This window comes from Salmo salar, chromosome ssa22, assembly GCF_905237065.1.
Source record: "Salmo salar chromosome ssa22, Ssal_v3.1, whole genome shotgun sequence".
NCBI classification, from domain to species: domain Eukaryota; kingdom Metazoa; phylum Chordata; class Actinopteri; order Salmoniformes; family Salmonidae; genus Salmo; species Salmo salar.
This window is the reverse complement of record NC_059463.1, coordinates 57,708,245-57,730,414: the sequence shown is the minus strand read 5'-3', so window position 1 is coordinate 57,730,414 and position 22,170 is coordinate 57,708,245. Positions and strand designations below refer to the sequence as shown.

General features: G+C 45.9%; 1 protein-coding gene across 2 annotated transcripts in view; it reads left to right on the top strand.

Annotated features, from left to right (window-relative positions):
* rnf123 (ring finger protein 123) overlaps positions 1-22,170 on the top strand; it is a 270,077-nt gene that overhangs the window by 80,758 nt on the left and 167,149 nt on the right. For both annotated transcript variants that reach the window (XM_014168343.2, XM_014168342.2), the window contains exons 28-31: positions 3,957-4,044; positions 4,729-4,816; positions 5,017-5,101; positions 19,410-19,549. In XM_014168343.2, coding sequence (XP_014023818.1) covers positions 3,957-4,044; positions 4,729-4,816; positions 5,017-5,101; positions 19,410-19,549 — 401 coding nt within the window. The remainder of the gene's footprint in view (positions 1-3,956; positions 4,045-4,728; positions 4,817-5,016; positions 5,102-19,409; positions 19,550-22,170) is intronic.

Below are 22,170 nucleotides of genomic sequence, written 5' to 3'. Positions count from 1 at the left end.
AGAAAAACACCCCCAAAACATAATGTTTCCACCTCCATGTTTGACAGTGGGGATGGTGTTCTCGGGGTCATAGGCAGCATTCCTCCTCCTCCAAACACGGCGAGTTGAGTTGATGCCAAAGAGCTCCATTTTGGTCTCATCTGACCACAACACTTTCACCCAGTTGTCCTCTGAATCATTCAGATGTTCATTGGAAAACTTCAGACGGGCATGTATATGTGCTTTCTTGAGCAGGGGGACCTTGCGGGCGCTGCAGGATTTCAGTCCTTCACGGCGTAGTGTGTTACCAATTGTTTTCTTGGTGACTATGGTCCCAGCTGCATTGAGATCATTGACAAGATCCTCCCGTGTAGTTCTGGGCTGATTCCTCAACATTCTCATGATCATTGCAACTCCACGAGGTGAGATCTTGCATGGAGCCCCAGGCCGAGGGAGATTGACAGTTCTTTTGTGTTTCTTCCATTTGCGAATAATCACACCAACTGTTGTCACCTTCTCACCAAGCTGCTTGGTGATGGTCTTGTAGCCCATTCCAGCCTTGTGTAGGTCTACAATCTTGTCCCTGACATCCTTGGAGAGCTCTTTGGTCTTGGCCATGGTGGAGAGTTTGGAATCTGATTGATTGATTGCTTCTGTGGACAGGTGGACAGGTGTCTTTTATATAAAAGACACCTGGGAGCCAGAAATCTTTCTGATTGAGAGGGGGTCAAATACTTATTTCCCTCATTAAAATGCAAATCAATTTATAACATTTTTGACATGCGTTTTTCTGGATTTTTTTGTTGTTATTCTGTCTCTCACTGTTCAACTAAACCTACCATTAAAATTATAGACCGATAATTTCTTTGTAAGTAGGCCAACGTACAAAATCAGCAGGGGATCAAATACTTTTTCCCCTCACTGTTTGTGAAGTGAAATAGAATGGATAACGCAGCGATCAGGCTGGTTCCACCAGGCTAGGTTTTGAAGGTGAATTGGGACAACACTCGAAACTGTTTTGAAGTGAAATGTCACCAACCTGATTTCAAGTATCCTCCCAGTTCCATTTTATAGGAATGCTCACATCGAGGGCATGTCTGCGTAATGCAGTGGGTTCCCTTGCTGGTCTTCTCCCTGTCGCATGTTGTGCTGCAAACTGGACCTCTCTGAAACAACTGCAGCAGGCCATCCTCATATACAATGTACTTCCTCATCTTATGAGGTGGTGTTGACTGGAAGGGCCTGAGACAGGGTGATACAACAGACAGACAAGTGGTTAAATTGCATTTTGTTATAAAGGACAAAGCGTTTTGGACGTCTACTTCAATGAGTCAAAGTCGTGTTGTTTATCGTGGTCCAGGTTAAAATCCCTGACACTCGAAGGAGGAGTTAGACGGTGCTATAGAGGCAGTCTTGCGTGATACCTGACACTGGATGGAGGAGTAGACGGTGCTATAGAGGCAGGCTTGTGGGATACCTGACACTGGAAGGAGGAGTAGACGGTGCTATAGAGGCAGGCTTGTGGGATACCTGACACTGGAAGGAGGAGTAGACGGTGCTATAGAGGCAGGCTTGTGGGATACCTGACACTGGAAGGAGGAGTAGACGGTGCTATAGAGGCAGGCTTGTGGGATACCTGACGAGACCATGTCGGAGAGTGGATGAATCGCCTCTACCCACCGCCGGTGACTTTCATGCAGGGAAACTGAAATCCATTTTACCTCATTTTCACCAGCATGTCACCTGTGCAACTAGTGGCGACAAAACTCTAGATCACCTTTACTCCACACACAGAGACGCATACAAAGCTCTCCCTCGCCCTCCATTTGGTAAATCTGACCATAACTCTATCTTCATGATTCCTGCTTAGAAGAAAAAACTCAAACAGGAAGTACCAGTGACGCGCTCAATACGGAAGAGGTCCGATGAAGTGGATGCTAAGATACAGGACTGTTCCACTAGCACAGACTGGAATATGTTCCGGGAAACATTGAGGAGTTTACCACATCAGTCACCGACTTCATTAAGTGCATCGACGACATTGCACCCACATTGACCGTACGTACATATCCCAACCAGAAGCCATGGATTACAGGAACTATCCGCACTGAGCTAAAGGCTAGAGCTGCCACTTTCAAGGAGTGGGGCACTAATCCGGACGCCAAGAAGAAATCCTGCAACCCCCTCTGACGAACCATCCAACAGGCAAAGGGTCAATTCAAGATCAAATCCTACTGCACCGACTGACTCATCAGATGTGGCAGGGCTTGCAAACTATCATGGATTACAAAGGGAAATGCCTAATAGACAAGCTAAATACCTTCTATGTACACTTTGAGGCTAGCAGCACTGAACTATGCATGAGAGCACCAGCTGTTCTGCCAACCTACACCTACTGGCCCTGCCAACCTACACCTAATGGCCCTGCCAAACTACACCTACTGGCCCTGCCAACCTACACCTACTGGCCCTGCCAACCTACACCTAATGGCCCTGCCAACCTACACCTACTGGCCCTGCCAATCTAATGGCCCTGCCAACCTACACCTAATGGCCCTGCCAACCTAATGGCCCTGCCAACCTACACCTACTGGCCCTGCCAACCTACACCTACTGGCCCTGCCAACCTATTACTGGCCCTGCCAACCTACACCTACTGGCCCTGCCAACCTAATGGCCCTGCCAACCTACACCTACTGGCCCTGCCAACCTACACCTACTGGCCCTGCCAACCTACACTTACTGGCCCTGCCAACCTACACCTACTGGCCCTGCCAACCTACTGGCCCTGCCAACCTAATGGCCCTGCCAACCTACACCTACTGGCCCTGCCAACCTACACCTACTGGCCCTGCCAACCTAATGGCCCTGCCAACCTACACCTAATGGCCCTGCCAACCTAATGGCCCTGCCAACCCACACCTACTGGCCCTGCCAACCTACACCTAAACTATATTTTAAACGTATTTTACACGTATAATAACAGATGTGGCGTTAAGATGATATTAAATCACCTGATGGGTGACAATTTTGTCAATTGTCAGATTGACACTGATGAACAACACAGCAAGGAAGGGAACTGTTTTCTAATGAACCTGTTATTTGGCAAGATTTCTAATGAATCTTGCCAAGTTATTTTTTCAATTGTGCAGATTGGCTCTGTTTCAAAATACAACTTTTTCCTAGAATCACCATGGATCAACGCGTACCTCACTTGGCTACTGCCATTTGGAGAAAAGAAAAATCCTTTATTTTTTGGAGGCTATATTCTTACTGTGTTTTGACTTGTAGGGCAGGATAGTATGAGTGTAATGTCTGCTAAATTAACACCTTCATTTCATTGGCATGGCACAGCCATATAGCCTCGGATCAGCACAGATAAATACAACTCAAAACATGCTATTGTCTTCTTTTGAAATAAATTGTCTTGATATCATGATTTTTATTGATTTAAAATTTTATTGTATTAATGTAATTTCTTTGGGATTGTGTATATTACAGTACATGGATTTACTAGACTGCCGGCTCCTGGTGCAAATCAACACCGGGCATATTCTACTGTTAAATATGCATATATTTTCATGACCATCGTGGCACATTGAGGTAGAAATACATTAACGATATGCATTAACAATAAGCTTGTGGAATAAAAGACAGATGGAACTTCTAACAACCCATATCCAGCCATAGCTTGCTGTAGTTGTTCACCATTGTCTCTTAAATGAAGAGTTTAGGTGCTGGACGTGCACGTGCAGATTCAGGCCTTCTAGAGTTAGCAGCAGACGGACGACCGATATCCACCGTTTGTGGTACGGATGACGCCTGAGCTGGAATGTGAAGCTAACTGAAGCTGGCTAGTTTTATGAGAAGCCTGACTAGATCTAGCTTGCTTCATAGCATATCCCTCTGGTGTCTGGTAGAGTCTGTATTTGAATTTTAAATCTCGTTTTGTTGTGTGTGTGTTTCTCTCTCCGTAGACATCAAAGACTCCCTCATGCAGGCTCTGGCCAGTTACGTGTGTTACCCACAATCCCTCAGAGCTGTGGAGAGGATCCCAGAGGAACAGTGAGTACTGTGTGTATTGTAGTGCGTGCGTTTTGTATGTGTTTATACGCTACTTTTGGTCTTGTGAACATAGCAAAAATAGACACCAAATAGCCTCTTCGCTCTATGCCAATAATTTCTCTCACATGCATCAGGTATGTCTTGCAAGCTGTGTTCTATGTGAAAGCGTCGCCGAGTCTCGTATGTGAAAGCATCGCCGAGTCTCGTATGTGAAAGCATCGCCGAGACTCGTATGTGAAAGCATCGCCGAGTCTCGTATGTGAAAGCGTCGCCGAGACTCGTATGTGAAAGCGTCGCCGAGACTCGTATGTGAAAGCGTCGCCGAGACTCGTATGTGAAAGCGTCGCCGAGTCTCGTATGTGAAAGCGTCGCCGAGACTCGTATGTGAAAGCGTCGCCGAGACTCGTATGTGAAAGCGTCGCCGAGACTCGTATGTGAAAGCGTCGCCGAGACTCGTATGTGAAAGCGTCGCCGAGACTCGTATGTGAAAGCGTCGCCGAGTCTCGTATGTGAAAGCGTCGCCGAGACTCGTATGTGAAAGCGTCGCCGAGACTCGTATGTGAAAGCGTCGCCGAGACTCGTATGTGAAAGCGTCGCCGAGTCTCGTATGTGAAAGCGTCGCCGAGTCTCGTATGTGAAAGCATCGCCGAGACTCGTATGTGAAAGAGTTTGTTTGTCTCCTAGACGTGTGTCCATGATGAGAAACCTGCTGGCCCCTTATGAACAGAGGCCCTGGGCTCAGACCAACTGGATCCTGGTACGACTGTGGAGGGTACGTACCCTGTCCTTGGTTCTCCTCTATCAGCACCGTGCCCTCTGCCATCTTCTGGTTTAGCTTCTCAGTGCACAAGTTCACAATTGTCCCACCATGGGTTCTGTTGCAGGGCTGTGGGTCTGGGTTCTCGTTCTCTCTCTCTCTCGTGTATTGTCCTCATTAACCCCAGCCTCACCATAGTTTCTGTTCTCTTACAGGGTTGTGGGTTTGGGTACAGGTACACACGGCTGCCTCATCTGCTCAAAACCAAACCAGAGGATACCAACCTTCCCAGTCTGCAGAGTAAGTTTCCTCCTCTTCCCTCTTCTCTGTCCTCCCACTTCTCTCTCCTCACTGTCCTCTCCTTTCCCACTTTCTCCTCTACCTTTAATAACCTCCTCTCTCTCCCTACTTCTCTCTCTCCTCATCTCCCTACTTCTCTCTCTCCTCATCTCCCTCCCTCCTCTCTCCCTCCCTCCTCTCTCCCTCCCCCTACTTCCCTTTCTCTCCTTTCCCTCCCTCTCTCCCTCCCTCCTTCTCTCTCTCTTCCTACTTCTCTCTCTTTCTTCCTCTCCCTACTTCTCTCTCTCTCACCACTATACTATAGAGATATTCCTTCACATACTCTTGTCTGTCTGCTGTTCTATTGTCTATCCATACTCCACTGTGTCTGTCCCTCAGTCCACTCACATCTTTGTAATAAATCCAACGTTGGGGCTAATCAGCCAACTGGCCTATTTTGTAGTGTCATGTTCCCATAAATAGTCCTTTCCTCTTCTGTTTTATAATTCCTATTTTTATGAAACCCATCTTGTTTTTGTTTATTGATCTTTCAGTGTGTTTGTGTGCAAGTCTGAGTGAGATGGAGAGGAAAAGCACCATTTAAAAAAATAATAGTAATATTTTCCTGTGAGGTCATTAGTAGTGAGCCGTGTTCAGAGACAGTGTTCAGAGACAGGAAGTGTTTATTTATAGTGCCGGAGGTATGTAAAGTGAAAAAGGTCCAGGAGAAATCGGTCCTCTTCCTCATTCCTCTTCACTGTGTAGTTGGTATACACTTCATCAGCATCTTTACTGGGCCTCTGTTACACCTGGCATGTAACTGTTGTGACTGATCAGTGGGGTCTATCAGTTCAGATTGCTTGTTTTTGAATACAGGTGTTTTGTATAGTCATACTGTCATCTGTTTAAAGGACAGTATATCAGCCTGAGTCCCAGTCTGTTTGTGTCATCATGCCAACTTCTTGTCACTCATTGACATTCCATTACCAAACATTGGCGTGACAATGACGGCAATGTAGTTACTTAAGAACACAAACCGTTCCGGTACCGGGCTAAACCGTTCCTGGACCGGGCTCACAGTATATGGAGTGGTACAGATATTCTGTGTTCTTTAGGTGTTAGTAGTCCATAGTAAATGGGGTATTTCTGTCCAACAAAATCCATTTGCTTTCACATAGAGGCATCAAACTTGCAGACCCAAGTAGAGAAACAACATTTTTTTGTAGCAACAATAGCATAGACTTAGTCATTACATATTCTTGAAATGTTCTCCTTCTATCAATGTGCATGGAGTTTAAGCTACCCTGGTATACTATGAGGTCCCATAAAGTTCAAAGTTCAAAGTGAAAAACTACCACGATGCTGGTTGACATGTTGTGTTTGTATTTACTTTGCTCTGATTTAAAACTGATAAACCATGACTGTGTTCCAAATGGCATCCTATTCCATCCTAGGGGCCCTTGACAAAAGTAGTGCACTAAATAGGGGAATAGGGTACCATTTGGGAACCCTAATTACAACAGTCAGTGTGTGTGTGTGTGTGTGTGTGTGTGTACTCAAGCTCTTCTGAACCAATTTGTGGTACCCAGCATGCAGTGGGTAGAAAGGATAGAGCCATAGTTAATCCTCAATATAACACAATTTACACTTTGACATGGGTGCGTCTCTGGCCACTTTAATAAATGGATTTAATAAAGGTATCAGTAGTCACTTTAAATAACGCCACTTTAACAATGTCTACATATCCTACATTACTCATCTCATATGTATATACTGTATTCTATACCATCTACTGCATCTTGCCTATGCCACAAGGCCATCGCTCATCCATATATTTATATGTACATATTCTCATTCACCCCTTTAGATTTGTGTGTATAAGGTAGTCATTGTGAATTTGTTAGATTACTTCTAACAGGCTGACCACACCCCTCGCGTTTCGTGTGCGAGCATTGCAAAATAAATTTAGAAATCTGTTATTCAATTATTGCACCCACACTGCTCACGCACGTCAACGAGCGTCTGCGTTGCCAAGGGCTAAAATAGAAGTCAGTTCTATTTCTGACGCAGATCGCACTGCAAGTCCTCCCTCTCCCATCTCCTCATTGGTTTATAGAAGCAGGTTCCTATGTGCCATCTCCTCATTGGTTATACCCACGTGGGTGACTGAAAGATGAACGAGGTCAGTGGCGGTAATGCACCTAATTTATGAAAGTTGCCAATCGCAATATAAAGTCAAGAGAAGGAGGAGAGATGACAAGAAACGATTCGGTTGACCGTTTTATGTGTGGATTAATTGTCGGAATAGAGGACCTTGTGCATTTCAGGTAAAATAACAACTCAATGTTTATATCACAGGACAAATTAGCTAGCAATAGCAAGCTAGCTAAATAGGACAAATTAGCTAGCACGTGCAAGCTAACTAGCTAAAATGCCATAAATGTTTAATGCTTTTCGACCTGTCCCCAAATTATTATAATTGGTTCACAGTTTGTTTTGATATTTCAACCTGCGTATCCTGATCGCGTTTGGTGTGAGGGGACAAAATCAATTTCTGCACGGTGGCGCATGCTCGCAGCCGGTTTGAGTTCCGTGTTAGATATTACTGTACGGTCGGAACTAGAAGCACAAGCATTTCGCTACACTCGCATTAACATCTGCTAACCATGTGTATTTGACCAATAACATTTGATTTGATTAGTGCATTAAAAAAAATCCCTTTTTAAAGTAGGAAATTCCAAACCTACACTATGTATGCCTTTACAGTAAATACTTTACACTGGGTATACCTGGACATGAGGAAGAGCCTGCAGCGTAGTGAGAATATGTAGTGTTGAAGACAACATAAGATGAATTAACACTCTCAACAGATTGTGTTTTCTCTTCTGAAGGCAAGTTGATGGAGAAAATACACTGAGTGTTTTTAGATGTTTAAACGTTGTTTCCTGCTTCAAATAGAGGATGGGCTTTCCCTGGCCCCCTCCAGCCTAATGCTACTTGAAAATACAGTTTGTCTCAAGCATCAATCAGGAAAATGACCCTTGGCTGGTTTCTGTTTTAAATGTAAAATATTTGTAATTGAACCTTTTTTATTTAACTAGGCAGTTAAGTCAGTTAAGAACACATTCTTATTTACAATGACGGCCTACCGGGGAACAGTGGGACAGATTTTTACCTTGTCGGTTTGGGGATTCGATCCTGCAACCTTTGGGTAACTGGCCCAACACTCTAACCACTAGGCTACCTGCCTCACCTACCTCCCATTTCTGTATGGTATTGCCTGGATTGGTTGTCCAGGTGGATCTCTGGGAGGACCTTACTGGGTTACTGAAGGCTAATGATTGTTACTGGGTATATGTTAAATATATATGGGTATATGTTAAATATATATGGGTATATGTTAAATATATATGTTTGTGTGAGATTTTAAAAAGGTGCTGGCATCTAAAGCTAATGTGTAGCTGGCACCAGTAGCTAATGTGACCTTGTATAGATTCCCTGTCAGCAAGAGCAATGACATACTGTTCTTCATTTTTTTTTTTTTTGTATAGCTTTGGTCAAATAAAAACATTAGTGTCAAAGGCACTTAAATTCAACTCCAGACACTAGTTATCCTATATCTTGATGTGACATTCTGACGTTGAAGGATCGGGATCAAGTAGAAACACAGAGTTGTAAGCCATTGTTGCCGAAGCCTATATGTTATAAATGGGACATTTACAAAGTCATTGATGCCCTTCACCTTTCATGTGACAAGTTGATGGGTGGTGGGGGGGGTTCCCCCCCCTCTCAGCTAGTTTTTCTCTTTCTTGTCCAATCTGTCCATCTTAGGTTCTTTTTTTTCTTTGTTTTTTTTCTTCTGTTCTTCATGCTAATATTGTTTTTGTTTCATCTGACTCATTTGCATGGCTTACAGGAGATTTATCCATTGCTAGTTTCCAAAGTAAGTTTGTTCCTTTTTTGTTTTACCATCACTAAGTTATTGATTTATTTTGCTCATTAGTGATCCCCTTCAACCCTAGCCTGTAGCAGTTATAATTGTATTCCATCCAATCCTACCCTTGTATTTATTTAGATTATCACGAGATTGTAGTTGGTCCCATATCCCTGTATTTGATCCTGTTAGTTTTCCTGTGCACTGTTCCTTCACTGTGTGTGTTTGTGTGTCTTCCTTCAGTCCCAGACCTACCTGTGTGTGTGTGTGTGTGTGCTCCTTCAGTCAGTGTGTGTGTGTGTGTGTGTGTGTGTGTGTGCTTCTTCAGTCCCAGACCTGCCTGTGTGTGTGTGCTCCTTCAGTCCCAGACCTACCTGTGTGTGTGTGTGTGTGTGTGTGTGTGTGTGTGTGCTTCTTCAGTCCCAGACCTGCCTGTGTGTGTGTGTCTTCCTTCAGTCCCAGACCTACCTGTGTGTGTGTGTGTGTGTGTGTGTGTGTGTGTGTGTGTGTGTGTGGTTGGTGTGTGTCTTCTTCAGTCCCAGACCTGCCTGTGTGTGTGCTTCTTCAGTCCCAGACCTGCCTGTGTGTGTGCTTCCTTCAGTCCCAGACCTACCTGTGTGTGTGTGCTCCTTCAGTCCCAGACCTGCCTGTGTGTGTGTCTTCCTTCAGTCCCAGACCTGCCTGTGTGTGTGTCTTCCTTCAGTCCCAGACCTGCCTGTGTGTGTGTGCTCCTTCAGTCCCAGACCTACCTGTGTGTGTGTCTTCCTTCAGTCCCAGACCTACCTGTGTGTGTGTCTTCCTTCAGTCCCAGACCTACCTGTGTGTGTGTCTTCCTTCAGTCCCAGACCTACCTGTGTGTGTGTGTCTTCCTTCAGTCCCAGACCTGCCTGTGTGTATGTGCTCCTTCAGTCCCAGACCTACCTGTGTGTGTGTGTTCTTCCTTCAGTCCCAGACCTGCCTGTGTGTGTGTGCTCCTTCAGTCCCAGACCTGCCTGTGTGTGTGTGTCTTCCTTCAGTCCCAGACCTACCTGTGTGTGTGTGTGTATGTGTGCTCCTTCAGTCCCAGACCTACCTGTGTGTGTGTGTCTTCCTTCAGTCCCAGACCTGCCTGTGTGTATGTGCTCCTTCAGTCCCAGACCTACCTGTGTGTGTGTCTTCCTTCAGTCCCAGACCTACCTGTGTGTATGTGTGCTCCTTCAGTCCCAGACCTGCCTGTGTATGTGTCTTCCTTCAGTCCCAGACCTACTGTGTGTGTGTGTTAGTCGACCTGTGTGTGTGTGTCTTCCTTCAGTCCCAGACCTACCTGTGTGTGTGTGTCTTCCTTCAGTCCCAGACCTACCTGTGTGTCTGTGTCCTTCTGTCCCAGACCCTGTGTGTGTGTGTGCTTCCTTCAGTCCCAGACCTGCCTGTGTGTGTGTGTCTTCCTTCAGTCCCAGACCTGCCTGTGTGTAGTGCTCCTTCAGTCCCAGACCTGCCTGTGTGTGTGTCTTCCTTCAGTCCCAGACCTACCTGTGTGTGTGCTCCTTCAGTCCCAGACCTACCTGTGTGTATGTGCTCCTTCAGTCCCAGACCTACCTGTGTGTGTGTGTCTCCTTCAGTCCCAGACCTGCCTGTGTGTGTGTGTCTTCCTTCAGTCCCAGACCTGCCTGTGTGTGTGTGCTCCTTCAGTCCCAGACCTGCCTGTGTGTGTGTGCTCCTTCAGTCCCAGACCTGCCTGTGTGTGTGTCCTCCTTCAGTCCCAGACCTACCTGTGTGTGCCCCGCCGACCTCCTGTGTGTATGTGGCTCCTTCAGTCCCAGACCTACCTGTGTGTGTGTGTCTTCCTTCAGTCCCAGACCTGCCTGTGTGTGTGTGTGTGTGTGTGTGTGTGTGTGTCTCCTTCAGTCCCAGACCTACCTGTGTGTGTGTGCTTCCTTCAGTCCCAGACCTGCCTGTGTGTATGTGCTCCTTCAGTCCCAGACCTACCTGTGTGTGTGTCTGCCTCTTGTCTGTTATCCTAATGAGTCTCTGGTAGTCTGTCGGTTTCCACAATGAAGACTCATGTTTCTTAAGTCTAAGTATGAGAGGAAAAACAGCCACAGTACAGACAATGTTGAACAAAAACACCTCACAATCAGAATACTATCTGTTAGCCTAATATAATGAGTAGTACAGAGGAAACAGCCACAGTACAGACAATGTTGATCAAAAACACCTCACAATCAGAATACTATCTGTTAGCCTAATATAATGAGTAGTACAGAGGAAACAGCCACAGTACAGACAATGTTGATCAAAAACACCTCACAATCAGAATACTATCTGTTAGCCTAATATAATGAGTAGTACAGAGGAAAAACAGCCACAGTACAGACAATGTTGATCAAAAACACCATCACTAGAATGTCAGTTAATTAGCCTAATATAATGAGTAGTACAGTTCAACACTTCATGTTGTCTTTTGTGCTCCTGTCTGTCCGTTAGCCTAATGAGTAGAACAGGGGGAAAAAAAAATAAACAACATCAATTTAAAGTACAAAAGCATCAGAGTAATGGATCCTGAGAGAGGGAGGACAAAGGAAAAATACGAAAATCTACTGTCTACATCTTGTTTTGAAGTGACTAGCTACCCGGCCACTCGATTTGCATATTGCCTAACTTATAATTTATTTTAATTGGGAATTACTGACGCTTTCCGAGCCATATATGACAAGGCCCCAGAGCGAGAGAGACTTGGAACTGAGTCCCAAATGTTCCACTATTCCCTATAGGGTGTGATTTGGGACGCAGCTTAATAACGATGCTTGGGTTGATAGGCCCCTGTGAAACAATCTGTTGGTATTTGTTTCATTAGTCTGTTGTTGATATAGTCCCAAAAATGTTTTGCATGTCAGAAATCAAGTTTTCAAGATGTTTCACTTTAAAAGTACAGAAATTCAGTTCCTTTTTTGGCATCATAACCGACTTTCTGTATTTTGAAAATGATCTATCTTAACTTGATTGCTGACATACTAGACATTTCGTTTTTAGGGGGGAAGGACTGTGTGTGTGTGTGTGTGTGTGTGTGTGTGTGTGTGTGTGTGTGTGCGCTCTTTATCTCATATTAGTAGTGATGGTGCAGAGAGAAAGGTCCTAGTTATCAGTTGTCCAGTCAGAAGTGACAGATGAAATTCACTGTAAAGATTTCCTACTATTGGACAGGACTGGTTTAAATGTGGCTTTACATTACTGTACATGCTGTGATATTAATGCCCTTATGTATAGAATGCAGAGAGCCCTCACAACATTGACTCTGGAAAATGACAGGACGTCAGCCACTACTGCCACTTTTATACAGGATATGACCTCATCCTCCCTGTCCCCATCTGTATAGTCTACCATTCTGATCATCTTCTGCTCATCTGTCACTCCAGTGTTTAATTGCTAAATTGTAATTATTTCTCCACTATAGCCTATTTATTGCCGTACCTCCCTTTACCTTATTTGCACACAGTGTTATTGACTGCATGTTTGTTTATTCCATGTGTAACTCTGTATTGTTTGTGTCGCACTGCTTTGCTTTATCTTGGCCAGGTCACAGTTGTAAATGAGAACTTGTTCTCAACTGGCCTACCTGGTTAAATAAAGGTGAACTTATAAATCAAAGCCTCTGGCTGTGGAGGGAAACATCATGTATCTGTGCCTGTATGGCTGTGGAGGGAAACATCATGTATCTGTGCCTGTATGGCAGTGGAGGGAAACATCATGTATCTGTGGCTGTATGGCAGTGGAGGGAAACATCATGTATCTGTGGCTGTATGGCTGTGGAGGGAAACATCATGTACCTGTGCCTGTATGGCAGTGGAGGGAAACATCATGTATCTGTGTGGATGACAGTGATGGGCGGAGGGAAACATCATGTATCTGTGTGGATGACAGTGATGGGTGGAGGGAAACATCATGTATCTGTGTGGATGACAGTGATGGGTGGAGGGAAACATCATGTATCTGTGTGGATGACAGTGATGGGCGGAGGGAAACATCATGTATCTGTGTGGATGACAGTGATGGGCGGAGGGAAACATCATGTATCTGTGTGGATGACAGTGATGGGCGGAGGGAAACATCATGTATCTGTGTGGATGACAGTGATGGGCGGAGGGAAACATCATGTATCTGTGTGGATGACAGTGATGGGCGGAGGGAAACATCATGTATCTGTGTGGATGACAGTGATGGGCGGAGGGAAACATCATGTATCTGTGTGGATGACAGTGATGGGCGGAGGGAAACATCATGTATCTGTGTGGATGACAGTGATGGGCGGAGGGAAACATCATGTATCTGTGTGGATGACAGTGATGGGCGGAGGGAAACATCATGTATCTGTGTGGATGACAGTGATGGGCGGAGGGAAACATCATGTATCTGTGTGGATGACAGTGATGGGCGGAGGGAAACATCATGTATCTGTGTGGATGACAGTGATGGGCGGAGGGAAACATCATGTATCTGTGTGGATGACAGTGATGGGCGGAGGGAAACATCATGTATCTGTGTGGATGACAGTGATGGGCGGAGGGAAACATCATGTATCTGTGTGGATGACAGTGATGGGCGGAGGGAAACATCATGTATCTGTGTGGATGACAGTGATGGGCGGAGGGAAACATCATGTATCTGTGTGGATGACAGTGATGGGCGGAGGGAAACATCATGTATCTGTGTGGATGACAGTGATGGGCGGAGGGAAACATCATGTATCTGTGTGGATGACAGTGATGGGCGGAGGGAAACATCATGTATCTGTGTGGATGGAAACATCATGTATCTGTGTGGATGACAGTGATGGGTGGAGGGAAACATCATGTATCTGTGTGGATGACAGTGATGGGCGGAGGGAAACATCATGTATCTGTGTGGATGACAGTGATGGGCGGAGGGAAACATCATGTATCTGTGTGGATGACAGTGATGGGCGGAGGGAAACATCATGTATCTGTGTGGATGACAGTGATGGGCGGAGGGAAACATCATGTATCTGTGTGGATGACAGTGATGGGCGGAGGGAAACATCATGTATCTGTGTGGATGACAGTGATGGGCGGAGGGAAACATCATGTATCTGTGTGGATGACAGTGATGGGCGGAGGGAAACATCATGTATCTGTGTGGATGACAGTGATGGGCGGAGGGAAACATGTATCTGTGTGGATGACAGTGATGGGCGGAGGGAAACATCATGTATCTGTGTGGATGACAGTGATGGGCGGAGGGAAACATCATGTATCTGTGTGGATGACAGTGATGGGCGGAGGGAAACATCATGTATCTGTGTGGATGACAGTGATGGGCGGAGGGAAACATCATGTATCTGTGTGGATGACAGTGATGGGCGGAGGGAAACATCATGTATCTGTGTGGATGACAGTGATGGGCGGAGGGAAACATCATGTATCTGTGTGGATGAAAAGGTGGAAACATCATGTATCTGTGTGGATGACAGTGATGGGCGGAGGGAAACATCATGTATCTGTGTGGATGACAGTGATGGGCGGAGGGAAACATCATGTATCTGTGTGGATGACAGTGATGGGCGGAGGGAAACATCATGTATCTGTGTGGATGACAGTGATGGGTGGAGGAAAACATCATGTATCTGTGTGGATGACAGTGATGGGCGGAGGGAAACATCATGTATCTGTGTGGATGACAGTGATGGGTGGAGGGAAACATCATGTATCTGTGTGGATGACAGTGATGGGCGGAGGGAAACATCATGTATCTGTGTGGATGACAGTGATGGGCGGAGGGAAACATCATGTATCTGTGTGGATGACAGTGATGGGCGGAGGGAAACATCATGTATCTGTGTGGATGACAGTGATGGGCGGAGGGAAACATCATGTATCTGTGTGGATGACAGTGATGGGTGGAGGGAAACATCATGTATCTGTGTGGATGACAGTGATGGGCGGAGGGAAACATCATGTATCTGTGTGGATGACAGTGATGGGCGGAGGGAAACATCATGTATCTGTGTATATGACAGTGATGGGCGGAGGGAAACATCATGTATCTGTGTGGATGGAGGAAACATCATGTATCTGTGTGGATGACAGTGATGGGCGGAGGGAAACATCGTATCTGTGTGGATGACAGTGATGGGCGGAGGGAAACATCATGTATCTGTGTGGATGACAGTGATGGGTGGAGGGAAACATCATGTATCTGTGTGGATGACAGTGATGGGCGGAGGGAAACATCATGTATCTGTGTGGATGACAGTGATGGGCGGAGGGAAACATCATGTATCTGTGTGGATGGAAACATCATGTATCTGTGTGGATGACAGTGATGGGTGGAGGGAAACATCATGTATCTGTGTGGATGACAGTGATGGGCGGAGGGAAACATCATGTATCTGTGTGGATGACAGTGATGGGCGGAGGGAAACATCATGTATCTGTGTGGATGACAGTGATGGGCGGAGGGAAACATCATGTATCTGTGTGGATGACAGTGATGGGTGGAGGGAAACATCATGTATCTGTGTGGATGACAGTGATGGGCGGAGGGAAACATCATGTATCTGTGTGGATGACAGTGATGGGTGGAGGGAAACATCATGTATCTGTGTGGATGACAGTGATGGGCGGAGGGAAACATCATGTATCTGTGTGGATGACAGTGATGGGCGGAGGGAAACATCATGTATCTGTGTGGATGACAGTGATGGACGGACTGGAGGAGGTGTGAAGTTAACATTTGTAATGAGAGAGGAAAGGAGTGATTTGAGCAGGGTAATATAACATACTGTCCATCCATCAATCCCTTATCCAATCTCCCTAGACAGTCCCTGGGTGGGTGACGAGAACATTACACTCCATCAGCTAGATGGGAGCCAGAGGAGAATCTCTTCATCCATACAGTACATCTCCTCTGTCTGTCCTGTAACTCTCCCCTGCTGCCCAGTACATCTCCTGGCTAGTCTCTGTCTGTCCTGTAACTCTCCCCTGCTGCCCAGTACATCCCCTGGCTAGTCTCTGTCTGTCCTGTAACTCTCCCCTGCTGCCCAGTACATCTCCTGGCTAGTCTCTGTCTGTCCTGTAACTCTCCCCAGCTGCCCAGTACATCTCCTGGCTAGTCTCTGTCTGTCCTGTAACTCTCCCCTGCTGCCCAGTACATCCCCTGGCTAGTCTCTGTCTGTCCTGTAACTCTCCCCTGCTGCCCAGTACATCTCCTGGCTAGTCTCTGTCTGTCCTGTAACTCTCCCCTGCTGCCCAGTACATCCCCTGGCTAGTCTCTGTCTGTCCTGTAACTCTCCCCTGCTGCCCAGTACATCTCCGGGCTAGTCTCTGTCTGTCCTGTAACTCTCCCCTGCTGCCCAGTACATCCCCTGGCTAGTCTCTGTCTGTCCTGTAACTCTCCCCTGCTGCCCAGTACATCTCCTGGCTAGTCTCTGTCTGTCCTGTAACTCTCCCCTGCTGCCCAGTACATCCCCTGGCTAGTCTCTGTCTGTCCTGTAACTCTCCCCTGCTGCCCAGTACATCTCCTGGCTAGTCTCTGTAGGCCAGTGGGCTCAGTGTGCAGCCACACAGTGTACAGTATATTATTATGTGAAGTTAATTAAATCTAAAGGTTATCTCTCTCCTTAAAGAGCGACAACACTGTCCTGCTCAATGATTGGTTGGTACGCTTGACGAGGTTTATTGAGAATCCCTTGTCCTCCAAGAGCGACGTTACAATGTTGTTGCCATGTGGGATGTGTTTTTTCTCTCTGTCACTCTCTCCCTCTATGTGATGAGGTGTTACATTTACAGCCTATCCTCCACAGTGCAGGGAAGGAGGGGGATGAGAGGTCCTCCACAGTGCAGGGAAGGAGGGGGGATGAGAGGTCCTCCACAGTGCAGGGAAGGAGGGGGATGAGAGGTCCTCCACAGTGCAGGGAAGGAGGGGGATGAGAGGTCCTCCACAGTGCAGGGAAGGAGGGGGATGAGAGGTCCTCCACAGTGCAGGGAAGGAGGGGGATGAGAGGTCCTCCACAGTGCAGGGAAGGAGGGGGGATGAGAGGTCCTCCACAGTGCAGGGAAGGAGGGGGGATGAGAGGTCCTCCACAGTGCAGGGAAGGAGGGGGATGAGAGGTCCTCCACAGTGCAGGGAAGGAGGGGGATGAGAGGTCCTCCACAGTGCAGGGAAGGAGGGGGATGAGAGGTCCTCCACAGTGCAGGGAAGGAGGGGGATGAGAGGTCCTCCACAGTGCAGGGACGGAGGGGGATGAGAGGTCCTCCACAGTGCAGGGACGGAGGGGGATGAGAGGTCCTCCACAGTGCAGGGAAGGAGGGGGGATGAGAGGTCCTCCACAGTGCAGGGAAGGAGGGGGATGAGAGGTCCTCCACAGTGCAGGGAAGGAGGGGGATGAGAGGTCCTCCACAGTGCAGGGAAGGAGGGGGATGAGAGGTCCTCCACAGTGCAGGGAAGGAGGGGATGAGAGGTCCCTCTTTCTTTCATCCTCTGAGGAGCACAATACCCTGGAGATGGCTGTAGTAATTGATGATAGCTCTAGTACTGTGTGGATGAGGAGATGGCTGTAGTAATTGATGATAGCTCTAGTACTGTGTGGATGAGGAGATGGCTGTAGTAATTGATGATAGCTCTAGTACTGTGTGGATGAGGAGATGGCTGTAGTAATTGATGATAGCTCTAGTACTGTGTGGATGAGGAGATGGCTGTAGTAATTGATGATAGCTCTAGTACTGTGTGGATGAGGAGATGGCTGTAGTAATTGATGATAGCTCTAGTACTGTGTGGATGAGGAGATGGCTGTAGTAATTGATGATAGCTCTAGTACTGTGTGGATGAGGAGATGGCTGTAGTAATTGATGATAGCTCTAGTACTGTGTGGATGAGGAGATGGCTGTAGTAATTGATGATAGCTCTAGTACTGTGTGGATGAGGAGATGGCTGTAGTAATTGATGATAGCTCTAGTACTGTGTGGATGAGGAGATGGCTGAATGGATGTTGTCTCAAAAAACAGCTTCTGGGAAACAGAGCTGTCGGGAGGCAAAAGGGCATAGCCGAAATACAGTTATTAAAGCTGTCCAAGGTATAGTACAAGGCATAGTCGAAATACAATTATTAAAGCTGTCTCCAAGGTATTGTACAGGGCATAGCCGAAATACAAATGATATTTGTTTTCTTTCATACTTTTACCACCAGACATCTAGCGAGCATGTTACTTTGGCTTTGTCGCCTGGTAATTGTAATGGACGATGTCTATGCTTTACAAACCTGTTTGTTACAAGTTTATACAGTACTACTAGAAGTACTATTCTCAAGACCTGAATTCAAGTATAGTTAGTTTTCTATTGAATGTAGATAAACAGATGCTGAGGAGGTGGGAGTTCATAACAGCTTATGTTGAATTGAAGAACGGGCACATCCTGCTTCAGCTTCGGGATCATCCTGCTTCAGCTTCTGACACGTCCTGCTTCAGCCTCTGACACGTCCTGCTTCAGCCTCTGACACGTCCTGCTTCAGCCTCTGACACGTCCTGCTTCAGCCTCTGACACGTCCTGCTTCAGCCTCTGACACGTCCTGCTTCAGCCTCTGACACGTCCTGCTTCAGCCTCTGACACGTCCTGCTTCAGCTTCGGGCACGTCCTGCTTCAGCCTCTGACACGTCCTGCTTCAGCCTCGGGCACGTCCTGCTTCAGCTTCGGGCACGTCCTGCTTCAGCCTCTGACACGTCCTGCTTCAGCCTCTGACACGTCCTGCTTCAGCCACAGCCTCCGACACGTCCTGCTGCAGCCACAGCTTCGGGCACGTCCTGCCTCAGCCGCTGGCATGTCTTGCTTCAGCCGCTGGCACGTCCTGCCTCAGCCGCTGGCACGTCCTGCAGGGCACGTCCTGCTTCAGCCGCTGGCACGTCCTGCCTCAGCTGCTGGCACGTCCTGCCTCAGCCGCTGGCACGTCCTGCAGGGCACGTCCTGCTTCAGCCTCCTGCTTCAGTCTCGGACACGTCCTGCTTCACCCATTGTGGTCCAGTGCATCTCTTTATCCAATCTGAATAGAACGTGTCGTGATGTAAAATCTGTTATGGTTAGTATGTCATTAGTATCATGCAGGGATATGTGTGTCTTTGATCAGTCTATTCTGTGTACTGTCATATCAACCCCCACTCTGCACAGCGCCATGCTATTAATTACAGTTAGGGCTGTATAATCTGCTGCTGGGACTTGTGAATAAAACTGATTAAAAACAGAGAAGACAAACACTTATTTTAAAAACATTTTTAGTATCAAAACGTTTTGCCATGGTGTTCCGTACCGAAGGGTCTTTGGCCCAACTGAAAGTGGTCCTGGTGTGAAACCTGCCGTATTCTCTCCTCTAATTGGTTGTGTGACAGTATTCTCCTCTCTGATTGGTCGTTACAGAGCCGTGCCCATCCCTCCTGCTGCAGAGACACATGGCGGAGCTGCTCTCTCTGGATAAAGACATGGCTGCCTCCTTCCTCAATTCTGTTCTCAACCAGCTCAACTGGGCCTTTTCAGAGTTTATAGGCATGATCCAGGAGGTAAGCATAGAAATCACTCCCTGCTAAGGCTGACCCCAATTACAATCAGTCGACTGGTCGATTGTTTAGTCCATAGGCTTTTGGTCGACCAAGCTTCTTTTTTTTTTGTCAAATATATTTTTATCTTTTAATGGCACACGAGACACCATCTCGGTGAACTAATCATTTCAGTGAACTAATCATCTCAGTGAACTAATCATCTCAGTGAACTAATCATTTCAGTGAACTAATCATGTCGGTGAACTAATCATGTCGGTGAACTAATCATGTCGGTGAACTAATCATGTCGGTGAACCAATCATGTCGGTGAACCAATCATGTCGGTGAACCAATCATGTCGGTGAACCAATCATGTCGGTGAACCAATCATGTCGGTGAACCAATCATGTCGGTGAACCAATCATGTCGGTGAACCAATCATGTCGGTGAACCAATCATGTCGGTGAACCAATCATGTCGGTGAACCAATCATGTCGGTGAACCAATCATGTCGGTGAACCAATCATGTCGGTGAACTAATCCATTGCGGAGGCCGTGTGGAGGGCACAGACTAAGAAGAAGGAGAGTGTGGTTAAAATGCACAATGCAAGTCTCTCCTGACAATTTGTGCACATTCATTGTTTAATAACTTTGTTGTGTGAATTGTTTACCTTGATTGTTAGTGTCTATCAATTCCCCGTTACATGCATGTCAGTGAACTAATCATGTCAGTGAACTAATCATGTCAGTGAACTAATCATTTCAGTGAACTAATCATTTCAGTGAACTAATCATGTCAGTGAACTAATCATGTCAGTGAACTAATCATGTCAGTGAACTAATCATTTCAGTGAACTAATCATCTCAGTGAACTAATCATTTCAGTGAACTAATCATTTCAGTGAACTAATCATGTCACATTTACTGTTAATTCCTATCATTTCTCATCTATAATGTTTGTTATGGTAATTTATGTTAATGCATTCAATTTATTATTATTATTATTATTATAGTCTTTTACTGTTTTCCTTTTCAGAATGGGTACTTTTGCAGAGCAGACAACCTATGCTACACAAGTTTTGGTTGATTTCATTCTATTTACGAGTTTCGTCAATTTAGTCAATGTCTTTTGTTTGGAGCGCTCCTGTCAATGTTGAGTAAGGATGCGCATGCATAGAAGTAGTCCTATTGGCTACCAGGCCTGTGTGCAAATGTAGTCATATGAATGTGCCCATTTGGGGATGTGATAGTATTTCTGATTGGCTTAACACACCACCATTAATGACCTGTGGAGATTCTCAATGTAATTTTTTCTTCACCTCAAACATCAAGAAAACACAGTCTGTATTTACATCCGTTGAGAATGACAATAGTTCCTCAATTTACTGTACCAGTCAACATTTGGAACACACCTACTCATTCAATGTGTTTTCTTTATTTTTACTATTTTCTACATTGTAGAATAATAGTGAAGACATCAAAACTATGAAATAAAACACATGGAATCATTTAGTATCCAAGAAAGTGTTAAACATATCAAAATATATTTTATATTTGAGATTCTTCAAAGTAGCCACACTTTGCCTTGACGACAGCTTTGCACACGCTTGGCATTCTCTCAACCAGCTTCATGAGGTAGTTACTTGGAATGTATTTCAATTAACAGGTGTGCCTTGTTAATTTGTGAAAATTTTGGATAATCTTTTGGAAAATATTTCCAGCTCTCTCGCCTTTTTTTTGATAACCACTCATCGTGAAAGGGAAACATGTCATGCTGTGATCCAGTGGAAACGTCAAATAGGCCTACCTGATGAGCTCTTATCCCAAATAGGCCTACCTGATGAGCTCTTATCCCAAATAGGCCTACCTGATGAGCTCTTATCCCTTGTGTAAAATAGCCTCCAGCTGTGTCTGTCCCGAACTCACTGGCATGGAGAAACTCTGAGATCCCAGAGTATTTTATACAATGTTGCAAGTTTGCTAGAGCAAGCTTGGGCTGGACCAAAGTTGATAGTTTATACAGTATTTGAAGTTTGTTGCAGACAGGCCATGCGTAGCTCCCAGTGTGTAGTGGAAAGCTGACTGAACCAGGTTTCTCATCTAGGATTGTTCCTGTGCTTAGCTCCATTACGTTTCTTTTTTTATCCTGATAAACTCCCCAGTCCTTAACGAATACAAACATACCCATAACCTGATGCAGCCACCACTATGCCTGAAAATATGGGGAGTGGTACTCGGTAATATATTGGATTTGCCCCAAACGTAACACTTTGTATTCAGGACAAAAAGTGAATTGCTTTGCCCCATTTAGTTTTTTTCAGTATTACTTTAGTTCCTTGTTTCAAACAGGATGCATATTTTGGAATATTTTTAACATGCGTAGTTCCACTTTGACATTATGGTGTATTGTGTGTAGGCCATTAATTAAAAAATGTATCCGTTTTAAATTCAGGCTTTAACACGTCAAAATGTGTGAATATTTTCTGAATTCACCATGCGTGTCTTTCCCTGTACGACGAGGCCTGCACGACACATTTAAAGGGATCGTGCCAAAAATCGCATTTGAAAGCAATGCATATATTATTTTGTGTACACACACACACATACACACACTTATTACCTTGCGATCTTCCTTGACGTTT